The sequence below is a fragment of the Leishmania braziliensis genome, chromosome 27, assembly GCF_000002845.2.
Source record: "Leishmania braziliensis MHOM/BR/75/M2904 complete genome, chromosome 27".
Classification (NCBI taxonomy): Eukaryota; Euglenozoa; class Kinetoplastea; order Trypanosomatida; family Trypanosomatidae; genus Leishmania; species Leishmania braziliensis.
The window spans coordinates 68,582-92,224 of NC_009319.2; the positions used below are offsets into that span (position 1 = coordinate 68,582).

The following is a 23,643-nucleotide window of genomic DNA, read 5'->3' on the forward strand; positions in this document are numbered from 1 at the left end:
GGGGATTGGGGTGAGGTTATATGCTAGTCTTTAGTTGAAAAGTAGAGTGTGCTATGGCGTATACGTGATAGAAAGGTACTGTTAGTTCCATGGAATATTGTGGAATTGGTCGACTCAGTGGGGACAGCGCTGTGAGCGAGGAGGGGCGTAGTCCTATGTTTGGTTATGAGCGCAGAGTAAGTGCGACTCAGTGCGAGCACTTGCACGAGGAGCGGTCGTGTGGCGATCCAGAGACTCACCATATTGTGGCATTATTGTGCGGCAGGGAAGAGATTGGTGGGTGAGTCGGTAGGAATGAGAGAGGTAAGTTTGAGAGGAGGAAGAGGATCAATGATTAGTGTACGTAGTATGTGTGGACAAGATTGAAGTGATTGGCATTTTGAGGCGTCATGGGTATTAAGTGAGAGAACTTTTTGTAGATGCAGCGGTTAACTCCGGGCTACTGGTATGTCGCAGCAGTGTACGGTGATGTGTCATTCTGTGGGGCACGATATTGGGGAAAATATTTGTAGGAGGTATTGGGTTGATTGTCTAGTACATCCATACTTAGTCGTGGAGTGAGGGGGATTGATAAACGGCAGCGAGTGACAACGTATGTCTGTATAGATTCATTCTAGGGACGTTGTGTCGTGAACAGTAAAATATAGATTTATGTTGCCTTACGAGAATGGAGTGAGTTATCGTCTTGGAACTCGTTGTCATAGTAGCAATTTGAGTTTGAGGCTATTGTAGTGGTGGAAGTAGTGTGCTTAGTTTATGGTAGCGGGGAGAGAGGATGTAGGCATGTAGGTGTATAACTATGAGGGTATATTTGTATGGTAGTTATATGTGTATGGGCTCCCTCCCCCCAGAAAGTTTTAATGAGAGGCGGGTGAATGGGTGCCAGTCGGAATGCTGTATCAGTTTCAACACCACCGCCCACTCTTCCTCTGTAATAGCGCCTCTGCTGGCGAGTGCGTCAGCTCTGCACTTGAGACGGCAGCAGTAGGACAGGTGAGCGTTGTGAGCGTTGAGTTCGATGAGGCGCGTGGTCCCGGCTGTTGAAGCCGCCTTCAGCTGGCGGAAGAGAGTCTCATAAAGTCCTCTAGCGCTCAGGAGCGAGGGGACCATAACGACGTGAAAGCGAAGAGTGCTTGACACTGCACCCGTCTGGATTAACTCCATTTTGCTTGAAGGCGCGGGAGCACGCTCCATCAACGGAGCATAGCCCTCCCCGTCCACTACTTGCGGAAGTGCATTGGAGCAGGAGACTAGTAAAGGTGAGGGGCTGTCGTAGGTGTGCAAGGCGCATCGAACCTCAACAAAGGCGATTTCGTCTTCAACAACCTCCACTTTTTTTGCAGACGCACCAAACATGCGGTAAGCGAGCCGGCGGTGCCCTTCTCCACTATGCACGACAACCTCGATGAGCTCTTTCCTCTTCAGGTCAGGCATCTGAGCTGCGAGTGATGTCAAGGCAACCGTGTCGCCTGCAAAGCCCAAGACCTCGATACCAAACGGGAGTACGTGCTCCAGACATTCTATCTGCTCTTCGACCACACTGGGGTCGTCGCATTGTACGTAGCCAGCTAGCGCGCACACAGTGCAAGGGGTCTCATTTGCAAAGGAGACATACGAGCGCTGCCCAACGAGAATCGAAACGCCACTATCGGTGGGACCTTCCGAGAGCGAAGTGGGGATGTGTAGTCGCCACATGAGATGCCTTTAGAATGCAAGGGCAGTTTCTATATGAGAAGCACCAGCGAAAGGTAAAATCGGTGGAGAGAAGAAGAACAATGTCGGTGAAGAGGCAACAGCAGAGCTTTTTCTTGTGGGTGTGCGCGGGGAAGGCGTTACGGAGACCCAGTTGATCCCAGAACGAGTGCTCGTCAAGAGCTCCTCAGTGAGATGCCCGCACACTGAATGGATTGTTTACGTTAGCAAAAGGCACGCCGCTCCCCTAGGGTAGGGTGAAGCTGCCTCACTACACGGAAGACGTATCATGTTTTCTCCGCTTGGGTGTGTTTGATGAGTTTGATAGAGGGTGCATGCGCACGCATTCGCTGTTACTGCAACATAGGCCAAGGAAATCAAAAGTACACGAAAACGAGTGGACGAGAACCGGTGCATGCACGCATGCTCGTACGCAGAGTGCTATAGTACCGCGCTACTGACGAACGAGGTAACACAGGAGATCACGCGCAACAGCACCGATTAAAAGGGGAATAAGAAGATTGAGAAAAGAAGAAAACGATGATCTCACAATGAAGCATGGAAGGGGAAGAGAAAAGAGGGAGAAAACAAGAAATGTGGCGCTGGCAACTAGTGCCGTGCCAGTGTTTGAGAAAGAAGTGCGACACTGGACAAGCCGAGTGCACACAAAGTCATACAAGCACAAGGCTAGTGTCCAGAAGTGGTATGCGCGCAAGCACAACTATCCAACCTCCGGCTGTCAACGACATCGCCCTCGCTGCTGATGCCTTACCGCCGTCTGCGCTTCGTTCTGGCGTCCTCTGCAGACACATACACATACATCCTTTCTTCTCCACACGTTCACAAATCACAAGTCGACCTCTCTCTTGTTTCCAACCCCTCCTCACCTCAGTGGAGAGGAGAAATCGAGAAAACGTCAGAAGCAGAGGAAGGGGAGAGAAGAGGACATGTAGCGAGTCTGACATCCAAGTCACTATGCGAATGAAACAAAAAAAAAGGTAGAGAACAGCAAGAAGAGAAAAGGGAATGAGCACAGGATTGTTATACATCTCGGTCACGGCCTTCACGCAGTAAAGAGACATTCGAGTACATCCCCTTTCGTCACTCGACCTAAAAGCAACGTGACCAGCGTCGCCCTTAATCCCTCGTGGCTTGCGCGCCTACATCCTGGAAGAAAATGAACAAACAGAGCCCACTTGCCCACCACAGCAACCAAAAAGTGACCATCAAGAGAGGCGTATCGAAAGAAGAGGAGAAAAAAAAGCACATGAAGGGGCGGAGATGGTACGAGGTGACAAAAAAGGGGAGACAGAGCACCACACACACACACACACACACAGTCACACTCATACAAGCGCAGAGAGAGAGAGAGAGCTGAATAATGGAAAAGCGAAAGTGCAAACGGAAAAAAAAGGTAAAGGGGAACAGTAATCAAGAGCCGTTGGGAAAACGTCTCACGACGAGGTACGTGCGGTCCAGGCATAAAGGTCACTTTTTCCCCCCTTTTGCTTTATTTGCGTGAAAAAATGGCCCCTTCGTAGATAAGTTTGCTAGCGGAGGGAGGGCGTCGCCACTTCTAGTAGGGTCGACTTTATGACTTGTGTGTATTAGAGAACTCTCGCCCCTTCTCGAACACACACACAAACACACGCACGCACATTTGCACACACAGCGCCATACCGGCATGCACCGTCAGAAGATATAGATGCACATGAGGAGACACAGAAAGAAAAAGTAACGACGAGGGGAAAAGAGATGAAAGGCACATGAACATCCAAAGAAAGAGAAGAAATGAGCACACTTACACACACACACACACGTACACACATGACAATCAGCCACCGTTGGACACGCACAGCACCACTCAAGTCTGGTTTGAATCAGAACACCCTGGAAAAAGACAAGATGATCTCACCAGCCTGAAGCTGCAGAGCCGTCTTGGCTTTTCTTCGGCGTGTGTGACCGTCTCAAAGACGAGGGTTACCGCACCAAGTTGTCAAGAAACACACAAACATCGCTGACATGAGCGCGCAAAACATGTGTGCTCCCAATAGCACGTGATGTTTCGATATAGACACAGAAGGCAGAGATGAAGAGCAAGATAAAGTCGTTGGTTCAACACGTCGTAAGGGTCAAATGCATTCCCGCGGAAATGGAATCGTACTCCTCTAGCTGGAATGGGCCGACAACTGCCAGTACGCGGCCTCTTTGTACGCCACCCCGCCCCTCCCTCTACGTTGGTGCCCGTACTGAGGGCATTCACTGAGCCCCGCCAGGTGCCTTGGCGGCCACCATGGCACCACAGGAAGCTGCCTCCGCTGATCGACGGAGAGTGTTGAACGGAGGCGGTGGTGTGTTGGACATCGTCTCTAGAATAAAAGAAACGTCCACCCTTGGCATCATAACTCCACTACGACTCTTCTTAGACAACCTCAGAGAGGAGGTAGGAGGGTCGGCGTAGCGCAAGGGACCTCGCTCAGTGCCATTCAACAGAGGCAAAAGCCTTGCTGGTCCCTCGAATGCCTTTGGCAGACGTCCATTCGAGAAAGAACCGCTTACAGGAGCTGTTGCGGCGAGCAAGTCCGGTACTTTCTCAACGATCTCACCTGCCAGGTCCTCCGGAATGGCCGAGACACTCAACTCCTTGCTCATGTGAAGTCGCTGCCGGCGCCTCCGTGCGGTAGACGCGAGGCCAAACGTCCTGTCCGACAGCTTCTGGGCCTTGGCTGGAATGACTCGACCAGTGACACGCCTGGCATTCGCCTCATCAGGGGGAGGGGTGCCTCCACCTGAGGAGGCGTACAGGATCTGTGTTTCATCTGGCCGCTCCACGATCTCGCCGCTTTCCAGCTCGACGATCATGGAAGTGTGTGTGCTGCGTGTGCGATGCACGTTCGCCCACCGACCCTTCACTGGTAGAGCGTTGAAACACTGAGCATCGCCCAGCTGGTCAGCCTCTCCTATCTCTGGTTCGCTGTAGTCCAGAGCACGACCGTTGCCTCTGCCACCAGGCCTACACCGACGCAGGAGCCTTTTCGACCTCTTAGGTGGTAACGATTCGTGCTGCGGCTCGGCACCCTTTAGCTCAGTGAAGTTCCCATCCTGAATCTCACGTGCCTCCTCCACGACCACCTCCAGGAAACTGCACGACCGGCTGTTATGGTTCACCCTCGCACGGCGTTTCTTCCTCTGCGAGACAGAGTGTGCCTTACCCTGAGGAGCCGTCTTGTCGTCCTTCAGATCACCGTCCACCTGGCTTGGGGGTTGGCCAAACTGGGTGCTGCCGCCGTGGGGATCGGGACGCAGCCGTCGCGGCTTTGCTTTTGTGCCAATCGCCAGAGGGGCTGGTGTAACGTTTCTCGTGTTCGATGGCGTCGCTGACTTGCCAGCCGGCAGCGTCGGCTCCTCAAACACCTCGTCAGCTTCCAAGTCGGGGAGGCTAGTCATAGAGAGGCTGCGGCCAAGTTTGTGAGGTGCGCGGCGGCGCCTGGTTTTGCGCTTGATCCCCACCAGCTTGTCCTCTTCCTCTTGAATCACCCCAGGCTCCTCCATAGGAACGCTCCCAAATGAGATGTTGCTTCCCTGTCGGCAGTTTCGAGGGCGCCGCTCACGCTTCTTCATCCCAGCAGGACGAGACGGCACGTGCGAAAGGCGTCGTTGCGTTGTGCCAGCCTCCAAAAGTGGCGATTCGCCGCTCTCTGGGAGCTCCTGATCATTCTCAACTATCTCGCCGGGAGGAGTATCGTCTTGCACGTTTGAGATTGAAACGCGGCGGTCGCATCTCCTGCGGGTGCGACGCGTTTTCTTCGCAGGGGCCAACAGGGCGGTACTCTCCTTTGCTGCGTATGCCGGCTGCTGCGACGAAATTATCCCCAAGTCCACTTGCTTGACCTGGCAGCTCGAGGCCGACAGTTCGCCCTCCTTTGTCTTCCACTTTTTCTTGGGATTGGACATGATAACGCTATCCTCCAGTCTCTTCATTGTCCCAGCCGAAGCAGAGAGTTTCCCGACCTTCACCGCCTGTGGACCTTGTGCTTTTGTGAGAGCCCTTTCACGCATCTTCAGAATCTGCGTTTTCACAGCAGTCACTTTTTCAGGTGGCAGCGACATGATAGCCGTCTTGATTTGATCCTCCAACGCCGATTGAATAGCCATCACATTCTCGCTCGACGTCTGTTGCAGAGCCTCCTTCGCCTCCATGCACGTACGAATCTGCTGCAGTGGCTCCAGCTCCCGGCTGAAGTTGCGGTCATTCCAGTCCAGCTTTTCAAACTCACACTGCTCAACAGACTGGCCTGATTCCTTCAGGCGTGCTACCAAATGGCGAATGGCATCGCCGTTGGATGAGCTGCTCGGCATGGTGTAGCTCTTCACTGCGCGCTTCGCCGCTGCGACAGCCTCTTCGGATGGCAAAGACATAATAGTCGTCTTGATTTGGTCATCCAACGTCGATTGAGTACTCATCACATTCTCACCCAATGTCTGTTGCAGAACTTCTTTCGCCTCCATGTACGCATGGATCGGCGTTTGCAAGGCGTGCATGATGTCGAAACTCTGACTGTTCCGATTTACCCCATCAAGGACATGTAGTGGCACTTGCGTATTCGGTTCCTTCAGGCGTCGCACGAGGTCTGAAATTGGCTCCGCCTTCTCCATTTCTGTTTCTCCACCAGTGTATAACCGACTCTGCGACTGTGAAGATCTAATTTGACGACTCTTGATAGCCTTCAATTTAGCGGCGATAGCCTTTTCCGGCGGAAGAGACTGAACAGCCTTCTTAACCTCACGGTCACACTTCGTGACAGCTGCAATGGGACTGCTTGCCTTCTTCTCCAGCAACTCCCTGATCTGCTTGAGTGGCTCAAGCTCCTCTTTGAAGTTCTCATCACTAAAGTCCACGAAGTCGAAGGCCTCCAATAAAACCTCATCCGAAGGGTTGCGCAAGCGCTTAATCAAGGTGTGAATGAGCTGGGCGTTTAACGGGGCCTCCTCTTCATCGGAAAGGAAGACGGACGATTCCGCATCCGACGCCTCGTGCGTGTGTGGTTTTATTTTCCCGACATTGTGAAACCTCTTTCGTCTCTCAAACCCGACCGAAAGGGCATCGGAAGTCGTCGAGGAAATGTCATCCTCATATTCGTCGTTGCTACTCAAAGATGTCACTTCAGCGTGGTTTGAATCCTTGGACCCAGGACCACAGTGCCGGTGTGTTCGGCCACGCTCAACATAGACTTCAAGCGGTATATCGGAGAAAGAAATGCTCTCGTGCACCCCGACCTCCTCCAGGCCAGATGGAACCTTGGAGTAAGCTGGCGCGCCAGCATGACGCCTTGGGTTGCTGTTGATGTAGTCAAACGCCAACGGAACGTAATCCTCGCTGTTGTCAGAAAACCAGTCATCCGACGTATCTGTTTCCTCATATGATGACGCCTTGTAGTCATCATCACTGACTCGCCCCACACGCCGAGAAGCACCGCCAGACACAACATGCGTCGGAAGAGCACTTTCATCACTCGAATCCGATAGTGATTGAGACATGACTTTCCGAACATCACGTGTCGGTAAAGCCCTCTCGGTAGCTCTCGCTCTCTGTTGCATGGAGGTGGTGCTTTAAAGAACGCTACCCAAGCAGAGGTTCTTCGTGTTACTCTTCCAAGGAAAAAAAGAATAGCGCGAGAGCACTGAGTTGTTAAGTAAGAGAAAGAGAGAGAATAGATTAGATAGTAAAGCGGGAAGGAATGTATACAATATGTAGGAGAGCTACGCTTGAGGAGCGAAGCACATTATGCGCGCTCTTTCCGCAAATGCACAAATATGTTCCCAGCAACACTCAGCGTTTCATTGCCCTTTCTCAAAAGCAAACAGGACGCGAAGCCTTGCTGTTGCTTTGCGGCTCTAAATGAAAACCACATCATGGTTGTACTTATGCTTTTTTTATGAAGAGTTTAACTCTCACCGAGGCTACAAGCTATCCAGCATGCTTCAACACAGAGGTAGTGGTATTATTGCTTACCAGAGAGCCAGTAGAAGAAGAAATTGCGCAAAAAAAAAAAAGCGCCTCGTGATCCAGATGAGGACACACACACACAAAGGGAAAAAAGCGCCAGGTCAAAAATAAGTGCTGATTATCGTCCTCTTGGTGTCCATCTTGGAGATTATGGAAAATAGGACGACGCATAACAGCTGAGTGCATTTACACCAACGCTAAAGAGCAGGGTGGTAAATGACTTCACGCACACTCTGCACCTCTGCTTACTTCACTTAGTCTACGCTAATGGTGATGCAACCAGGATCTCTTTCGACTAAAAAATCCTAAGGAAAACAATCATGCACTGACTTCAAGATACATACCTTATGTACTATTCTCCATTTGTGTCAGGATGTTAAGTACAGCTTTCCCTCGATAAATGCACTCCTGATTGATCAACAGAAAGTAGAGTTGGTTTACCACGAGAAAAAAAACTCCTTCACCACTTACTTGGCCATAGGGTTTTGTGCGATGTATTCGACGGCGTCTGGAATGGACTGGATCTTCTCCGCATCGTGATCTGGGATGTCTAGGATGAATTCTTGTTCGATGGCAAACACAACCTCGACTACATCGAGAGAGTTCAAGCCCAGATCGTTCACAAAGTGACTCTCAGGGGTCACCTTGGAGGCATCCACCTTCTCAAAGTTCTTCACTACCTCCAAGACACGGGTGAGGACATCGTTCTTGTCTAGCAGGTACTGACCGCTGCGAGAACCCTGTTCCTCATGATGGCCACCCGAGTACGTTCGTAGTGGGCACATGAAGGAGGGAACAACACGGGCAGAAAATCCTGACCGGACATGAACAGCAGGTTGCACCTGCGAGGTTCGAGCCACAGCAACCACTAGGGGGAACGCTGAGCGATTACCTAGACGACGAATAAGTGAACGCTGCATTGTGTCTGTTTTTTGGGCTTCGGTTTTATGAGACTTTCTTCTTTTTCTTTATGTGGAAAGAAAAAAAAACGGTAGAGCTATCGACAAGTTCGTTAAGTTCTGAGCAAAAAAAAAAAAACCGAAAAAGTGTGCGTTCATGAATGGACCAATCCGATAACGGACACCAACATTTCAATTAAGCGGCGGCAAAGAGAACGTAAGGCAAAAGGGGGGCGCAAGACAGAGAAACGAAGATGAGGAGATACAGGAAACGTTGGAGGAAGTACACAAAAGGTGTACCAGACGACCCATACTGCAACCATAATGCCTTTACTACGCAGTGTCATGAGCGGTGCCTTATTCCTCCGTAGAGCAACCTCTGAGAAACGACATCAGAACGACAGCAACATTGAACGGTACAAACTCTAGGGTGAGAAGCCGACAAAAATATGCATATCATACTTTTCTTCAATCAGTCACAGGCAAACATAGCGCAGGACGAATACTACCAAAACACATGACCAAAGGCAGCAGAGTTCACAGTGAATACATAAGCGGACTACTTCACTCGGCATACCTCAAGAGACTATGGTTCGAGGAGCGATGCTTCAAGGACAGACACATCGAGAAATCAAAATACTGAAAGTATGATCATAGCCAGAGCAAAAAGACAACACCCACAAAAGTAGCACATGTAGCTCTTAATCCTAACCTCTTCATTCCCCCAAGTGGTGTTTAAAAGAGCTTAACAGGTCACACCTTCCTCTTGTATGAATTACAAGACCTGTCGAAAGTGGTAGCAGCCAACCAGCTCATCCTTTGCATGTTTATCAAAGCGTCAGCCACAACGTGAGAAAAAAAAAGCATTTGCATCGGCAGTCACAGAATCGTCATTACTTAATCAAGGCAAAGAAGCCAGGAAAACGCTACCTTTTCGTTCCTGAGTTCACAAAAAGCTCCTTTTGTGATAGTAATCCACAAAGGCAATTAGAATCTATCCGAAGCAACTTCATCAAGAGCATTCTTCCAAACAGCTCTAAGAGCAGGACAAAGTCTATAAAGCTATCCACACGAAAAAGCGGAATACATAAAAGGACAACGCAAAAAGTGTAATCTTCGACGGCACCAGAAAACACATATATGAATCACCTTGAGAGAAAACACAGAACGCACGCATTGAAGAGTTGAGTGTGCAGTACTTCTACAGCTGAGGTAAGGATTACGGGCTTCTTAGAATCGAGATGAACAACACTCCCCGCAAAGACATTCATGGGAGGCAAGAAAACGCAAGCTTCAGTTCTCACTATGAGCTCAATTAGGAATCCAAAAGCATTACAAACTGCACACATACTCCTCTTCCTTTACTAACAGTTAGCCGTATGGAGGTCATGACACCTCAGTATAACGAGACTCCTGTTGAGTAACGTCATTTCTTGCGAATAGAACCTACGCCACTCCCCCCATTTAATAAAACGCAAAGACTACAGAAAACCCAGAACACGGTTTTCTCTCAGCTTTGCAGGCGCCTTGGCCATTCTAGTCTGCCAACTATATTTCACTTCACAAGAAAACTGCAAACACCTGGCTGCCTCTATTTTCTTTGAAACCTGCCACATGCCCATTAACCCGCCACCGTTGACGAAAGAATGCGCCCCGGCATGGCGTCCGGAACCCCCCGCCCCCCCCCCCCCCCCCGTATGGGATAGCCGGGCAGCCCCTCCCTATCCCTGCCAGCGCCGCGCCACTTCTGGCGGTGACAGGGTCAAGCGCCTACGGCGTGGGGAAGGCAGAGCGATGCATCGCCACTCTGGCGTCTGCGGCCGGGTCGTGCGTGGCGCTGGGTGTGGGCGAGCTGCAGCGTGGCTGGAATGTGTCGCACCCGGCCCCCGCTGCCGACTGGTGTGGGGAGCTTGCGACCCCGCGAGGGACATGCACGGCATGCCGACCTGCATGATGGGGGCGGCTGTGGGGCGACCTGCGACGCGCGGGTGCCGGGCCTCGCTCGAGGGAGAGGCCGTGCTCCGATGGCTGCGCCGGCGCACTGCTGCGCTGCGTGCCTAGGGGCTGCCGCGCACCACGCGACGGGTCCGTGGCAGGCCGGGGGCTGCGTGGGGTCTCGCTCCCGTTGCAGGGCTGAATGTGGACGACTTGAAGGCATTTTTGTGTGCGGAAAATGGAATGGCATCTGCTTTTCAGCATACTTGAGCGGAGCTTAAGGTGCCTTTTGAATTACGTGTTGGTAGCTACTTGTGAGTTGCAGTATTCTTGCTTTTTTTTTCTTGCGAGATTTATAATTGCAGGTTTAGTAGGTGGTGTTTTGTTTTCTGGGGTAATTTGTGCACTGAGTATGATGGTTGTTGTCGCAGTGTTTCTTAGTTGTACAGAGGACTGTATTATGCTTTTCTTGCTGTTTAGCTCTTTTTTTATCATACTGTGGATATTTACAGTGAAAGTTATGCTTTGTGCAACAAGTAGCTCATCTCATGCTATTCTGAAAACTCTCAAGCTAACGTGTGGAAAGTTACTGTGCTAAGGGCTACCTTTCGGGTGCAACACAACTTCTTTTCCGCAATGTTCTGTGCTATCGTGAAGAAAGCGGCACTCAGCCCAGGGAAACACGAAATACTATTTGTGGATAGCGTAGCGTTTTCTCTTAACGTGCGTGGAAGGGGAACACATGCTATACTGCAGCGCAAAGTTTGGCCTATGGGTTTTATTGGCTTCATGATCTTCGCTAATGTATTTCACATTTTCTCGAATTCACGTGTCGCATGTACCTTCGTTATGTTCTTCTCTACGCTTCTTCAAACCTTAATCAGCGTAGCATTCTGAGATGCACAATGAAATGCGTGTAAAACAGGAGAACGGAGGAAACTGTGGAAACCGGGGTGATTTAATCACCTCTGGCTGTTTTCTCATTTTATTTCATTGACTATATATGTTGACTTTTTTGTGGTTGCATGTGGCGTTGAACAAGAAAAAGGTTTACCTCTTGAATGTTAGCATTACTAGCACCTCTTTGAAAATAAAGAGGAGTAACCTATCTTACATGTTAGGTTTGATCGTAGTTGATAACCTGCTCTTTTATCTCAGCTGTTCACGTCAAAATTACCTCTCTTTTCCCTACTGCGGACCTGAGCCACTTATCAGATGATGGTAATAGAGAAAGTGTTTACCCAAAGAAACTACTTCTCTCAGTCGCGTGCTTATGGATAGAGGGTTTGGAGAGAGAAATGTCAGATTAACTAACTCATTAGTGTACTACCCGGGACTCATCTTTGTAGCCCCAGAAAGGGAAATATGCATAATCGAATGCAAACCTCTATTTTGTTGGTGGATTTGTGTTTATGAAGCGCTGGAGCTTTTTTTCCGTTAAATTGGATGTTTCATTTTTGATGCTTTGTATTACTACTGAGCTTCGGTGTCATAGAGAAACTCTGCATCCATTCGTCTTTTTCTTACCTTTCATGTTTTTGTACATTTATTTTTGAGTTTGAAGAGTTGCTACGGCACTCGGTCCCGTAGAACTGATTCATAGTACTCTATCTAGCAGACGAAGGATTCTCCCTTTGAACTACGCCTTACATATCCTATATATTTTGTTCTGCTACTTAAGCAGCAGAGGTAGTACATAAGCGAAAAAAAAAAAATGATGCGCCGTGGCTCTATCTTGCTTTCTGCAGCATACCCACCGGAGTGGATTGCTGCTGCGAAGAAGGAGTTGAAGAACCGTGACCCTGCGACCTTGACAGTCCACTCTCCCAATGGATTTGACATTAAGCCAATATACTTCCGTGATGATGTCAAGAGCCACCCAGCGATGCCAGGTTTCTTCCCATACACACGTGGTGTGCACTCGACAATGTATACTGGCCGCCCGTGGACTATTCGGCAGTACGCTGGCTTCTCCACTGCTGAAGAGTCCAACAATTTCTACAAGGCTGCACTCAAGAACGGACAACAAGGTCTCTCTGTTGCCTTTGATCTGGCAACACACCGTGGCTATGACTCCGATCATTCACGTGTGGCTGGTGATGTTGGTATGGCTGGGGTTGCGGTCGATTCAGTCGAGGACATGAAGCTGCTCTTCAAGGATATTCCGCTGGAGAAGGTGAGCGTTTCTATGACCATGAATGGTGCTGTGATTCCTGTTCTGGCCTTTTTCGCGGTAGCAGCCGAGGAGAGCGGTGTTTCGCAAGAAAAACTGCGTGGCACCATCCAGAACGACATTTTGAAGGAGTTCATGGTGCGTAACACGTACATTTTCCCTCCTACTCCCTCAATGCGTATCCTTGGTGATATTATGGCCTACCTGAACAAGCGTCAGCCGATGTTCAATAGCATCAGTATCAGTGGCTACCACATCCAAGAGGCAGGGGGCAACGGTGCCTTGGAACTGGCGTTCACCATTGCCGACGGCCTCGAGTACATCCGCTGTGCTCAGCAGCGTGGCTTGGCGGTGGATGATGTGGCGCCGAGATTTTCTTTCTTTTTTGGCATTGGCATGGACTTCTACTGTGAAATCGCGAAACTTCGCGCTGCCAGGACGCTGTGGGCAACGTACGTGAAGAAGATGTTTAATCCAAAGAATTCTAAGAGCCTGCTTCTACGAACGCACTCGCAAACGTCCGGCTGGTCGCTGACCGAGCAGGACATGGAAAACAACATCATCCGTACGACGATTGAGGCAATGGCTGCTGTGATGGGCGGTGTGCAGAGTTTACACACGAATGCCTTCGATGAAGCAGTGGCCCTCCCGTCTAAGCAGAGTTCTCGTACCGCGCGTAACACGCAGATTATCATTCAGGAGGAAACCCACATTTGCAGCGTTGCCGACCCATGGGGTGGCTCGTATATGATGGAGGCGCTGACACAGGAGATGGTTAAAAGGGCTTCTGCAATCATTGATGACGTGGAAGCGAAGGGCGGGATGACCAAGTGCATTGAGGAGGGTTTCCCAAAGCTAATGGTGGAGGAGAGCGCTGCGCGGCGGCAGGCGGCCATCGATTCTGGCGCAGAGACGATTGTTGGTGTGAACAAGTACATCAATTTAGATAATAAGGTTCCTGAGACGCTTCGCATTGATAACAAGAAGGTGCGCGCAGGTCAGATTGCCGCGTTGGAGAAGATTAAGGCTACTCGGAACAACGCCAAGGTGCAGGAGATGCTCAAGAAGGTGACGGAGGCTTGCAAGGATGAGAAGATCAATATTCTCGAGGTTGCCATTGAGGCTGCACGGGTACGTGCGACGCTCGGTGAGATTACGTCCGCTATGGAGGAGGTCTACGGCCGCTACGTTGCAAAGAGCCAGGTAGTGCAAGGCGTGTACTCCAGCTCCTATGTGAAAGGGTGTAGTAAAGAGGATCAGAATCACATCGCGGCTATCAAAGCGCGCATCGACGCCTTTGCTGTGAAGGAAGGTCGTCGGCCGCGTATTATGGTGGCCAAAATAGGCCAGGACGGACACGACCGTGGTGCAAAAGTGGTGGCAACTGGCCTTGCCGACATGGGCTATGATGTGGATATTGGTCCGCTGTTCCAGACTCCCGAGGAGGTTGCCCGACATGCCGTCGAAAACGATGTGCACATATGTGGCGCTAGCTCACTGGCTGCAGGTCATCGAACACTGATTCCGCAGCTCATCCAGGAGCTTAAACAGCTTGGTGCTGACGATATTATCGTCACTGTGGGTGGTGTGATTCCACCTGAAGACTACCAGGATCTCTATGACGCCGGTGTCAAGCTTATCTTTGGTCCTGGCACGCCCATTCCGAAGTGTGCTGAACAGATGATTGAGGTCCTTGAGGCTCGTCAGAAGTAAGCGCACGCGTTCTGTGCCGCAACGAATTGCAATTCGCACTCTCACCACAAACATTTTTTTTTTTGTTCTATTCTGACTTAACGTTTTCTGCTTGTCTTGTCAAGGCTACGCACCGTGTTTCCTTCTTGGTGTCGCTTTCCTTTTCCTTTGCTCCTCTTTTGCTTTTCTCTTTGAATGTTTCCTTTCCTTTTTTTATCTTCGTTGTCACACCAGGGTCGTACAACTGCGTTGCTCTTTTCACGCTAGAAGTGACTCTTCGCCTATTTGTGATGATGTGTGGTATCATCCGACTCGTGCTTCCTTCAAGAACTTTAGTACGCTCCCTCACCGCAGTCTGCTTTACTGGCGCCTCCCATGCTCATGGACAGGTACAGGCTTCAAAACCATAAGCGATAAACAGGCAACCAGCACACGAAAAAAGCACTTCCCTGGAAGCCTGCCGAAGGCATAACATATTCGACCCACTCTCTTCGTCCACTTGCATACGAACAGCAAGAAAAAAAAACGACACTGTCGCTGCGGTCTCGCCGTGGCCTGCCAAACGTTTCTTTTGCCTGTCAAGGAACGGGTGCTGCTCGCTTAACGCGTTCGTTACGCCTTTGACCATGGTGACGAGGTACGCAAGCAGAAGAGCTAAAGGCCACCAAAACAACATTTCTTCTACTCGCTGTTTTTCCTCATAAACGGGAGGAAACAACCGAAAAAATGAAAAAACGTCATATACACATCAAACCGAATTTGAGCACGTGTGCGTGTGAGGAAACGATGTTTTTTTTTCTGCTTTTTATTTCCTACAATTTGCGGACAGATCACAGTGATCCCCTGATGATGTGGAGGGGACACACTTCAGCGTGACATCCAGAGTCTTCCACACCCCCTCCGTGTGGGGAGGCCGGGCTGCCCCTCCCTATCCCTGCCAGCGCCGCGCCACTTCTGGCGGTGACAGGGTCAAGCGCCTACGGCGTGGGGAAGGCAGAGCGATGCATCGCCACTCTGGCGTCTGTGGCCGGGTCGTGCGTGGCGCTGGGTGTGGGCGAGCTGCAGCGTGGCTGGAATGTGTCGCACCCGGCCCCCGCTGCCGACTGGTGTGGGGAGCCTGCGGCCCCGCGAGGGACATGCGCGGCATGCCGACCTGCATGATGGAGGCGGCTGTGGGGCGACCTGCGACGCGCGGGTGCCGGGCCTCGCTCGAGCGAGAGGCCGTGCTCCGATGGCTGCGCCGGCGCACTGCTGCGCTGCGTGCCTAGGGGCTGTGTGAAGTCTCGTTTCCGTTGTAGGGCTGAATGTGGACGCGGGAGAAAAATGAAGGTCACAGTGAGAGGTTTATTCCCCCTTTTCAACGCAGAGTAGCGGCGAAAGGTGGAGAGAAGGCGGGGCAGGTAAAGCGCAATTTCACTTGAGTGAACTCTGCATTGCGCTCTGCGCGTTTGCTATGGTACTTTAAACAGCAAATGTGAGCTGCCTGTGCGAGCGATGAGAAGCGTTAACCGTCTGGTTGATGGGAAACGTAGAGAGGGCCAAGCCGGTTACTCCAGCACCTGTCTTTTGTGCTTTGAAATTGTACAGTTATGCACGAGGGAGCAGGACATCGTACTACACCCATTACTTCCAGTTGTTTTCCTGTTTTGTTCTCATCTTTTACTTTCAACAACAGCTCACTTATAGCGACAGGGCACCATTACGAAATAGAGGGGAAAGAAAGGACGGAAGATTCTCAAATATATGACATGGCAGGACGTGCGATTGTTTCTTCCCGTCATGACAAATATTTGGCTGACACCTTCTGTTTTCACCCTCTCATCATATCGACTGGTACCCCAGCAGCAGGTAGCGCGGGGTGAATAATACGCAGTCCTTTTCGGCAATTCTTTGCCGACACTTTCCTTTCCGCCTCAAATCAACCACATGGCACCCTTTTCAACTGAATGTTTCTTGAGAGACATCAAACATGCCGATAAGGACCTACGGCTGATGGCCCTGTTTGATCTTCGGCGTTACCTGCCGAGCGCGGACGAGAGCGGCATCACCAGCGATGTGGTCAATAAAGTGCTTCTCTGCCTTTCTCCCGAGGAGCGGTGTGAGGAGGTTCAGAACGAGGCGGCCAACGTGCTTCCAGAGATGGTGGTGAAGTGCAGTCAGAGAGACGTAATTTTCCAGTTCTTGTTGTCGAGCATCACAGAGAGATGCATTTTGAATGACAGCGATGACACCAACCTGCAGTACCTCAGCGGGATGACTTTCAAGAACTGCTGTCTTGAGTTCGCCAGCGAGGCGCGCAGAAGCGTCGCCTTTTGGCAAAAACAAATTGATATGGTTCGGCATCTCTGCGTCGGCTGTGCGACGCAGTTGGAGGTAGACGACTTGCAGGACACAGCTCGCGAGATTCTTTACACAGCGGTGAACACACTTGTGCCTGCCTACAAGGAGGCGCTAGGCGAGCGCGATGTCCTCATAAAGCGGGCAGTAAGGGACTTTCAGAAAACCAATTCGATCCGGCACGCAAGCCTGACCCTGATTGAGTCCTTGCTAGCGCTTGTAAGGGCGGCAACGCAAGAGAGCGTGGTGGCGGAGTCGCTGAAGCTTCTGGTGACTGCGACATCCAGTGAGGAATACGTTGCCTATCTCCAGTTATGCGAGGTCGAGATGCGCGCACTACGCTCGCCTCCGATGCCGGTGGTGCAGCAGGTCATTGACTCCGCTTGCGAGCATCTGGCCCATGTCACGAAGCAGTATGATGAGGGTGACGACAGCACGGAGATGCTGCTCGAAGTTGTCTGCTCTCTCGTGCAGATACACTCAAGTGGTGAGGCCTCATCGTGGCGCGGCACTTTTGCCGCTGTCAAGGATTTGGTCACCTTCGATTCATACGCTTCAGGTACAGAGGAGGACGCCTACGCAAACGATGTCGGGTACGACGACGACTACGACGAGTACTACATCAACGACAATGGGACCTCAAACTCTTCGTGGAAGCTACGCATGTGGACCATTCGCGTCTTGCAAGCACTGGTGGCGCAGTACGATGACAAGGAGCTGGGCATGCAGTCCCTGAGCGTGGCGGCGACTACACTGCAGGACCACGTCCAAGCAGTGCAACTGGAGGCTGTGAAGTTGGTACGCACGGTGGCCAGTCGCTCCTACGTGCATGACGCGGACTGCGTTGCGTTGATCACGAGCTGCTGTCACAAGCTCTGCAACCTCATTGGTGGCGAGGATGACAAGGCAACCATGTCTCTTATAAAGGCTCTGGTGGACATCTTTGAATCCCTTGCAGACGCACCCTCCTTTTGTGAGAGCACAGTGCCGCTGCTGCTGAATCAGGTCCGTGCCCACTTCTCCACAGTGGCAGCTAATGCGGCCGCCGTAGAGGGATGCCGGTGCATTGTGGAAAGTGTCATCCAGGCACGAGGGGACGGAGAATCCTTGAGTAGCGAGACTGTGAGCCTCGCTAAGGAGCTTTCGGCGTTATGCTTGTGCGGAGGCAACTTGAGTGCCATGGCGGCCTGTATCACAAAGGCCAGCGATACACTCGCGCAGGTGTACAAGGCCACCCGCGATGCATGCGTATCGACTGTTCTGGGGAACAACTATGGCGCTTTGCTAGAGAACCGTAGCTTTCCTGCTGCATGCCGTGCGGCAGCGGCGGAGAGTCTCGCAAGCTGGGCTGCAGCCCAGGGTCTTTCGACGCTGGAGAAGCCCGCAGCCGCCTTGTGGCGTGCACTGGACTGCGATGAAGTGAAACTACCTGTTCTCCGCGCGTTGAGCATCATGGCGAGCAGCAGTGAGTCGTCAGCATCTGTTCCGACGTCTGTCCTGGAGAAAGTGGCGGCGCTGGCTGAGTCGGGGTCAGCAAGTGTGCGGGCGGCCTCCGTCGACGTACTACTGCGCCGCCTTACAGCACCCAATACGCCACCGTTGGCGGCTCCGTTTCTGCAGCACTTGATGACGCTGTTCGCACCGGGACACCCCTTATCGCTCTCTTCATGTGAACTGGCTGAGGTGAGCTCGCTGGCGCTTCTTATTGCGCAACTCTTTCAGCACCGAACAGAGAAGGCTGTGCCGTTTTACGGGACCTACTTCGTTGGATTGTGGGAGCACGTTGCTCGGATGGCCGATGCAGTGCTGTGGAGCCGGAGTCTGATGAACCCAGCACTAAACAGCCTTACAGAGCTCGTGGGCACCGTGTATGAGCATGAATCGGAGTCACGATTGACCATCGAGGACGGTGTGCGCCAGTTTTTGGTGTCAAACCAATCGCACATCCCATGCATCTGCATGGTCGTACGCTGCGTGAGTGCCGGCTCCGCGTCCGCTGTGAGCGCTTTTTTGCGTACTATTTCTCCCCAACTTGTGGAAAGGGCGCATCTCCTCCTCTGTGTGGGTGAGGCTGGGCAGGCGACCGGGCTGGGTGCCGACTGGTCCGCGCTGGTCCTCGACAGTGTACAGAGCAAGGAAGGCGAGCTAGTGCGGTCTTGCGGCGAGCGGTCGCTTTCTTTGTGCATGCTGCACCCTGGCAACACCGAGTCCATCTTGATGCCGTGCGGTGAGAGGGCAGCGGACGGCGGCACTGCTGGCCGGTACTACTATGTGAAGTCTATCAAAGAAGCTGCAACGCTGGCCCTCTCGCGGCACCGTACCGCATTTCACGACGCCGCGGTGAGCAAGCCCCTGTTGTCTCTTTTCCTTCAGTCATCGGTCGGTGCAGACCTCGTGGAGCTGTACGGGGCGTGTACCGGGCTTCTCAGCGTATTTCTGTTTGACGCGGAGCGGAGCTTAATGATTGCTGACGCCTTGTTCGAGACGGAGGCGTCGCTGGGTACGCGTGTGACGTGCATGGTGGCCCTGCGCTACTTCCTAAGTGCGTTGACGGAGCGCTCTGCAAACGTTGAGATCTACCGTCCGACTGTTTTGCGGGCGCTTCTTCAGCTACACCGCCCCACAGACACAAAGGAGAGCACGGAACCATCACTTCTGCTGCGCTCCATGGCCTTACGACTTCTGACTACGGTGCTTCAGCACAGTCCACACTGGCTCCTTTGCGAGGCAACACGCACCTCAATTTTCCCGAATTTGCTGACAGAACTCCGCGAGGACGCTAAGCTGCAGGGTACGTTTGACCTGAGCGGGTATACCCATCGCGTGGACAGGGGACTGGAGTGTCGTAAGCTGGCGTTTGAGGCGCTCTCTGCCGTCTTTCGGACTGCTCGCCACCACAACGTGGATCTGGTGGAATATTGTGAGGCAGAAAAGTCTGTGGTCAGTATGCTCATTATGGCTTGCAGCTCTCACGGCAGCGGCGACCGCGAATCTTCGATCAATGACACCGCAAAGGATCTACTTGTGCGATTTGTAGAGAGCAAACCCGAGTTCGTCTTCACTCCACCCCAGCTTGACTCCTTGGTCGCAAAGTTGTCGCACGATATCAAATGGGGCGCGTCACCAACAGACTCTCAGAAGACGACGCTCCTGTACACCATCAAGTGTCTCATGAAGCTGAGCAGCCAGCCGGTCTTCATGAACCACGAGGGCTTCCAGGAGGTGGCCGAGGTGGCACGCAAGTCTCCATTGCTGGCGCAGAGTCTCAAACTATGACGTGCAGACTCTCTCATTCCCCCGTACGAAGTAAAGCACTCCTCGGTTGAGAACATTGGCACTGGTCTCTTCAATGCTGAGTTCTTGTATGCCTACCCATCTCTGTGCATGAGTGCCTGCGTGTCTCTGGGCGTAGCACGGATAGTGCTGGTGCCAGTTGTATATCTGCAATCTCTTGAGTAAATGCTGTTTATGTGAGGGCATCTACCCTCGGTTTCTCTCACAAGCAGTCTATTGTACGTGGTTCTTTCTTGCATGAGAGACCCCTGATGATGTGGAGGGGACACACTTCAGCGTGACATCCAGAGTCCTCCGCCCCCTCCGTGTGGGGAGGCCGGGCTGCCCCTCCCTATCCCTGCCAGCGCCGCGCCACTTCTGGCGGTGACAGGGTCAAGCGCCTACGGCGTGGGGAAGGCAGAGCGATGCATCGCCACTCTGGCGTCTGCGGCCGGGTCGTGCGTGGCGCTGGGTGTGGGCGAGCTGCAGCGTGGCTGGAATGTGTCGCACCCGGCCCCCGCTGCCGACTGGTGTGGGGAGCCTGCGACCCCGCGAGGGACATGCACGGCATGCCGACCTGCATGATGGAGGCGGCTGTGGGGCGACCTGCGACGCGCGGGTGCGGGGCCTCGCTCGAGCGAGAGGCCGTGCTCCGATGGCTGCGCCGTCGCACTGCTGCGCTGCGTGCCTAGGGGCTGTGTGAAGTCTCGTTTCCGTTGTAGGGCTGAAAGTGGGCATGTTGGAGAAAATGTTATGTTGTTTTGTTCCCCGCTTTTTGTTTCCCTGCGTCAACGACGCGTCTCTTTTTTTTTTGCTGGATGCGTTGAGGCGGTACGCTGCGCCCCCCCCCCCCCCCGCTTACCTCACCCTCTTCTGCCTCTGCATTTTCTGTGCGGTGCCAGGTGAACATAACGGAGCTGACTCTTACCTCGTTCTTTCTATCTCTGGCTCGTGAGATCGCAGGACGGGGTGGTATGCTGGCGTGTGAGCGGTTACACCCTCATAGTACAGGCCTACACATGCAGACACGCCCTTGTACACACAGACCCACGCTTTGAAGCTCTTTTTTTTGGGTAGTATCATGGGAGGGAGGTTAGTAGTCTTTTGCACTTGGAGTGCCCACCGTGCTTTTTGGCGCACTGATAGGCCCCCCCCCTTCTGTACCGGATACTTCATCTTGGATGTCGCCCATCTGTTGTGCATTCGTGAACAGGTGACCTTTCAAAATCATCAACTGCATGAAAACAGGAGGGTCTCTCATGATCTCGCCACGCATTTTTTTCCCCTCTTCTTCTTCCTCTTTTCCGCTTTTTCGTTCATGACGGCTGCCGGTCCCCGTGTCGACTTGACACACGGAAAAGGAAACAGGCGGAATTTGCCGCCATCTCCACATAGTTTGCTGGTACGAGGGCTCTACAGGAAGTTTGAGCAAAGGTGATGCGACATTGCATTCGTTTCTTGTATGTGTCGAGAAGCGGTGCTATGTCTGGCATCGCTCTTCCACCTGCAGTGCTGGGGGCGAGCGTTAGCTCGACTGTCAAGCTCTACGAGCAATGCCTCAACCCGATGACCTCACCAGGCGATGTGGCACACTTAGCAGCAGCTCTGCTTCCTGCCATCAGTAGAGGAGAACTTGCACTGCACCAACAGGTTCAGCTACTGCGCATCCTCGCTGCACGCTCGATTCGGAACGAGGATGTCATTCTGAAGTGTCTGTGGACTGTTTTCAAATCCCCCTCGCCCACTGACGATGACGTTTCCTCAGAGGCTTCCAAGACGATGCGGTGCTCTTCACTGTCCGAGCTATCCGCGCACACGACTAGCGCCTTCCAAGTAATGGCGGAGCAACAGTTTCTTAACGACCCGCAGATGACGGTCGTGGCGCTTGGCCGCTGCGTGGAGTTAATCCCCTACGCGAGTTTGGATGGGCTGCGGTGCATTTACCGCGGTTTGCGCGCCATGAACCACGTGTTCTTCAGCGTCGCGGAGGTGGCGCATCACAGCAGCGAGGTGACAGAGAAGATGACGACGAAAGAATTTTACGAGACAGCGGGCGTACCCGATGAGGAGACTTTGCGACACCAACCGAATTTGGTTGATGTGCTTTGCGGTGAAGTGGAGCTACAACTGCGACGCCTGTGCGACACCTTTGCACAGGCAGGGCCCGGGCCGTTCAGGGTAAGCCACGCCTTACCTACTCCGATTGCGGCAGGGCCGTCGTTCACCCCTTCGGCTGTGCGAGACACTCACGAGGCACAGTGGTTCTTGGATGTGCTGGAGGCTCTCTCCGTGGTGGGGGTGCTGCACGCCGGAACACTGGACAGCTTAAGCGCCCTCCTCAGTCGTTATCGCACCGAGTCCTCTGCCAGCTTTTTCATTAGGGCGCTAACTCACGCCACGCGCATCGAGGAACGGGTGGTGGACCCCTTGACGTACGAAGAATCAGCCGCGGTGCGCGATGCGCGTCGACATCTCACGCTGTATCTCAGCAAAGAGATACAGCAGGTGCACGGCGTCCATGGGTACCTGCGACGGCACCCCCAGGAGCTTCTCCTTCTCCGCCGCTTGTTTGAGAGCGACGCCACTGAACCTTCCCTTTCTCCCGCTTTGTGGGACACCGTGCGAACGATTCGTGTTGCCCACCGCCACACTGTAGCTGCGTCGCCGACAAGTCGTCGACCCGCTGGGATGCTGTTCCAGAAAACGTACGATGTGAAAGTGAAGCCGATTTCAGTCAACAACGCAGAGACGGAGCGCTTCTTGCCTCCCGAGTTCAAAACATGGCGAAGCCCTGCTGCTACACCGCGCGGAGGTCACCCCCGAAATGGGCGACCACCGAGGCGTGTGGCGTTTGGCACCCGCCGCATCTCCAAGAACTACATCAGGAACAAACGTAAGAAGTTCTGTCCCGCTGTCTTTTGAGCAGCACACATTTACACCAACGATGTGTTGCTCACAGTTCACTTTGCCAAAACACGAATGGGAGCAAATAACTCCTATTTTTCCCATCGCCCCCGTCTGCCCTCTCTCGTCGTCCTTCTCGATCGTTTAGCTCTCGGGTAGCTGCGTCGCTGCGAAGTATGGAGCAGTGGGCTGCTGTGGAGAGCATGTGGACTGCAGAGCATTCGAAGAGGGTAGCGGGGAGGGGTCGAGAAGAGTGGTGCTTGATGCGCCCTCATGATCCCCGATGAGTGTATGTGTGCCAGGTCTTTACGAGGGAAGGGTTTCTCGACCACTTTTTCCCTAGTACACTCTGCACCTCGTGTCACGCGGAATCTCGTGTGAACGCACGCGCGTGTGCAGGCTTGTGCCCCTGCGTATGTCTTGTTCACACCCGTACGCCAGCGAGTGGGTGTGATTTGCCTCCGTGCTCGTCACGTCAAGGGCGAACCTAATCGCCCTGCCGTCGCTCTCTATTTGCGCATCTTTTCTCTACAGCACGCGACGAGTGGTGCACGAACACGACAACCACCGGCGTAGTGGCCTCGTTCGTTTCTTCTGACGTGCGTCTCATTTTCTGCGTCACTCTTTTACTCTCTTCTCCTTGCGATGTCTACGGTGATGCATCACGCGCGCTGCTCATTAACCCCCCCCCTTCGCCGCCACGCGTCATCACCCCACCGATAAATGTCATC

The 23,643-nt window shown here is 52.7% G+C and overlaps 6 protein-coding genes across 6 annotated transcripts; 3 read left to right on the forward strand and 3 right to left on the reverse strand.

Moving 5' to 3' along the window:
• Positions 1 to 822: 822 nt before the first annotated feature.
• LBRM_27_0280 (conserved hypothetical protein) lies at positions 823 to 1,695 on the reverse strand (the record flags this gene model as incomplete). The annotated part of the gene is made up of 1 exon (XM_001565739.2): positions 823 to 1,695. The coding sequence occupies one exon, from the start codon at positions 1,693 to 1,695 to the stop codon at positions 823 to 825; it is 873 nt and encodes a 290-aa protein (XP_001565789.2).
• Positions 1,696 to 3,951: 2,256 nt separating this feature from the next.
• On the reverse strand, positions 3,952 to 7,290 carry LBRM_27_0290 (conserved hypothetical protein; the record flags this gene model as incomplete). Its single annotated transcript, XM_001565740.1, has 1 exon — positions 3,952 to 7,290. The coding sequence occupies one exon, from the start codon at positions 7,288 to 7,290 to the stop codon at positions 3,952 to 3,954; it is 3,339 nt and encodes a 1,112-aa protein (XP_001565790.1).
• An 876-nt stretch (positions 7,291 to 8,166) lies between these two features.
• Positions 8,167 to 8,619, reverse strand: ACP (putative acyl carrier protein; the record flags this gene model as incomplete). The annotated part of the gene is made up of 1 exon (XM_001565741.1): positions 8,167 to 8,619. The coding sequence occupies one exon, from the start codon at positions 8,617 to 8,619 to the stop codon at positions 8,167 to 8,169; it is 453 nt and encodes a 150-aa protein (XP_001565791.1).
• A 3,628-nt stretch (positions 8,620 to 12,247) lies between these two features.
• Positions 12,248 to 14,419, forward strand: LBRM_27_0310 (putative methylmalonyl-coenzyme a mutase; the record flags this gene model as incomplete). Its single annotated transcript, XM_001565742.1, has 1 exon — positions 12,248 to 14,419. The coding sequence occupies one exon, from the start codon at positions 12,248 to 12,250 to the stop codon at positions 14,417 to 14,419; it is 2,172 nt and encodes a 723-aa protein (XP_001565792.1).
• A 1,905-nt stretch (positions 14,420 to 16,324) lies between these two features.
• On the forward strand, positions 16,325 to 20,011 carry LBRM_27_0320 (conserved hypothetical protein; the record flags this gene model as incomplete). The annotated part of the gene is made up of 1 exon (XM_001565743.2): positions 16,325 to 20,011. One exon carries the CDS (start codon positions 16,325 to 16,327, stop codon positions 20,009 to 20,011), a length of 3,687 nt encoding a protein of 1,228 aa, XP_001565793.2.
• Positions 20,012 to 21,445: 1,434 nt separating this feature from the next.
• On the forward strand, positions 21,446 to 22,930 carry LBRM_27_0330 (conserved hypothetical protein; the record flags this gene model as incomplete). The annotated part of the gene is made up of 1 exon (XM_001565744.2): positions 21,446 to 22,930. The coding sequence occupies one exon, from the start codon at positions 21,446 to 21,448 to the stop codon at positions 22,928 to 22,930; it is 1,485 nt and encodes a 494-aa protein (XP_001565794.2).
• Positions 22,931 to 23,643: the final 713 nt, after the last annotated feature.